This window comes from Lottia gigantea, assembly GCF_000327385.1.
Source record: "Lottia gigantea unplaced genomic scaffold LOTGIsca_376, whole genome shotgun sequence".
Taxonomy (NCBI): domain Eukaryota; kingdom Metazoa; phylum Mollusca; class Gastropoda; family Lottiidae; genus Lottia; species Lottia gigantea.
The window spans coordinates 31,913-34,895 of record NW_008709281.1 but is presented as its reverse complement, the minus strand read 5'-3'; the positions used below and the strand labels follow the sequence as shown (position 1 = coordinate 34,895).

The window sequence follows — 2,983 nt, the reverse complement described above, 5'->3', positions numbered from 1 at the left end:
AGTTAATATTGAATATTAAATATACTAAGGAATAATATATGAAAATCTATAACATACAATACTATAGGGTAATACAATAATACACACTGTTCCACAATACAATAATATCCTACACGAATAACAATATCATCAACTTAATATCAACAGTAAATAATGATAATATACATTGAATGCATACGTCATAAATGTTCAGATATCAAACTCAGCAAAAACAAAAATTGAGGGATTAAAAACACCTGACCTTGTAGTTTACTGTGCATACAATGAGTCTTATTTCGTAATTGGATTTTTAAACTTTAGTCTTTTAGATAACGATGCTTTTACTATCGACTGACAGAAAACAAATACAATTTTATGTTTGCAATTTCAAAGTACAATAAAAATTACACTTATAAATATAATCTATATAGGCACACACATGCATACTCCATTCAAGGTAAGATAGCACAAAATAAAACATTTAACATGAGTTACAAAACTATTTTGGTAGCTATATAATTCAGGCACTGTCACTGAGTGAAAACACACTAAAGTTTATGAAAGAATCTTCGAAACAAGTATAGTCATCCACTAATAGCACTTTACTTCACCGGCGTAATGTCATATCTGTAAGCCACTGAGTGGGTCTCACAAAAACAAATTATCTACAAGTTCATTGAAAACTGTTCTCTATCTCGTCTGCAGGGTTCTTCTGCTTCCAGGAATCCACCACTACTAATACTAGAAAGTAGTACTAAAAATCGGCCTACCAATCTAAGCTCAGAAGATCCAAAACCATAATATTTATTCACTGTCGGTATAATGTTTTAAAAATGTAATTTGTGGCATCTTACGGTTGCGTCTCAAGGAAATCACGGTTCCATCGTTTTGAAAGGTCTGTTGTGGTCCTATAAAGTCAACTATCGGTGACGCCAATTATGTGGAGACCTCTCGTCAATGGAAAATAAGAAGACTTCCTTCATTAGTTAACATGTTTATTCCGCCATCACTAACCGAACTATCTTACCCCATCACTCACTCTCCTATTCATACACACACTTCTCTAATACCTAATAGACATACCAAATAAGGTTTGTCACAGTAGGAAAGAAATATGAACCAAATTCCTTCGTCGCATAAGTATTGCCCTAAAAATTAATATTTATTATCGATCTGGTCTTTTTAATTTCATAGTGGAACGGGCTACAATAACGGAATTAATTTCGGAATTCGACTACTTTGGTTGAAACATATTCGGTCAAATGCCAATTTATGGCTCACTGGTACTTTCTTCGGCAGAAATGTCGCAATCGGTAAGACTTGTTGAAATCTGTGGGCATCAAATCATAACGAGCGAAACATTAATATCATTTTGAGGGAATTTAAGACCAATACAACTTAATAAGGCCACTTAAAGTTGTCAATAAAATAGATGTTAGACCCAACTAAGACAATATTGGGGTATGTAATGATTGCGACAATTTTTAAAATCACGAAAATATTTCGCTTGTGTGCCCGCTCGTGTTGCTGACGATTTTTTAGGCCCTTATACGTAACTTTTCTCTGTATTATTCTTTACAAATTGAGAATTTTGAGATGAGCACCAGTTTTGAAAGTTAACAGGCTAAGAGTATCAAAAGTTTCAAAAGCCAAGGGTTAAAAGCACCAGGGTTGAAAGCTAACAGACTAGGAGTATCAAAAGGTTCAAAAGACAAGGGTTAAGCTGTTCACAGTTCTAGTATTATTATTGTTTTACATTTTACCTGTAGAATATTTGGTGAAATATTACTGGCAAACTTTCGTTAAACAGTTCTGTTAAATAATAAAAAAAAATTATCTATCATTGATCTGTTGGTATAAAATATTAATTTACAGTCTTCAAAGAAACATCTGTTCAGTTGGCGATTTTGCATTTACTATAAATACGTGACCAAATCTAGCATTGGACAGTGTATCAACAAGTCTCTATAAATATAATGTTAAAACCATGAATAACCTATTATGTTCCGTTCTGTTGATTTCAGTTATACTTATTCTTACAGACGCCGGTAAATATTTTATTTATTATCTAAAAGTTGCTCTATGAATCTAAAGTCAAAGTTTGTATATCTGGGCGAAATTTATGTTAGCTTATTTTTTGTGGGAAGAGTCCGAGTCAGAAGAAATTTACTCAAGACAACTTTCTTTTCAGCAGCATGGATAACTAGCTTAAACACATTTTAAATCGTCTTTGTCTGTAAATAGTAAATTAACATGTAGTTCTTGATACAAATACTTGATGATATAATTGTCGGGGGGTAATGTATCGAGTCAAAAGTAAATAATGGCAACAAATATTATCAAAATTAAATTTACAGGTTGTTCGACGTATCCTAATATAACAGACGCAAATTTTGATAAAGATTGCAATGGAAATGTAGTCATTACATGTAATGAAGGTTTCAAGATGGTACAAGGGCTGGAATGTGTTGAGGAAGAATGGAGATATCAAAACCCAATATGTAAACGCACAGGTAAGATAATTTTAAATACTTGAATTACAAATAAACAATATTAGCTTTGACACATCAAATCGCTCAGTGAAGAGTTTATATCACCTTCCTCGATACATGTTATAATACATTATATAGTGGAATTCAAATCAATAAACTTCATGAAACAGTCTGGAGAGCTTAACATCTTAAGATTAAAGAATATTATTGTAGTGCGATCATTTCTTCAATCAAAATAAATAATTAACAGATTACCCAATTTGATTGATTTTTGTGGCTTGTGTCTTATGACCTTGACTTTTGTTAATTTATCTTCATTTTTGTTTAACGATAATAAGTCACTAAGCTATTGCCATTTAAAAATTGTCATGTAACCTAATGTACATAGAGACAAATATTCTATTTACCCAATTTGATTGATTTTGGTGTCAATGGAAAGTACAATCGATTGTACTATGGCAAAATTTGTTTCTGAGCGCAAAAGAAGTACAGTTTTCATCTTTCATCTGATT

General features: G+C 31.8%; 1 protein-coding gene across 1 annotated transcript in view; it reads left to right on the top strand.

Annotated features, from left to right (window-relative positions):
• Positions 1 to 2,302: 2,302 nt before the first annotated feature.
• LOTGIDRAFT_175748 (hypothetical protein) overlaps positions 2,303 to 2,983 on the top strand; it is a gene marked incomplete at both ends in the record, with an annotated part of 32,544 nt that continues 31,863 nt past the window's right edge. Inside the window, one exon of the mRNA XM_009059153.1 lies at positions 2,303 to 2,492. Coding sequence (XP_009057401.1) covers positions 2,303 to 2,492 — 190 coding nt within the window. The remainder of the gene's footprint in view (positions 2,493 to 2,983) is intronic.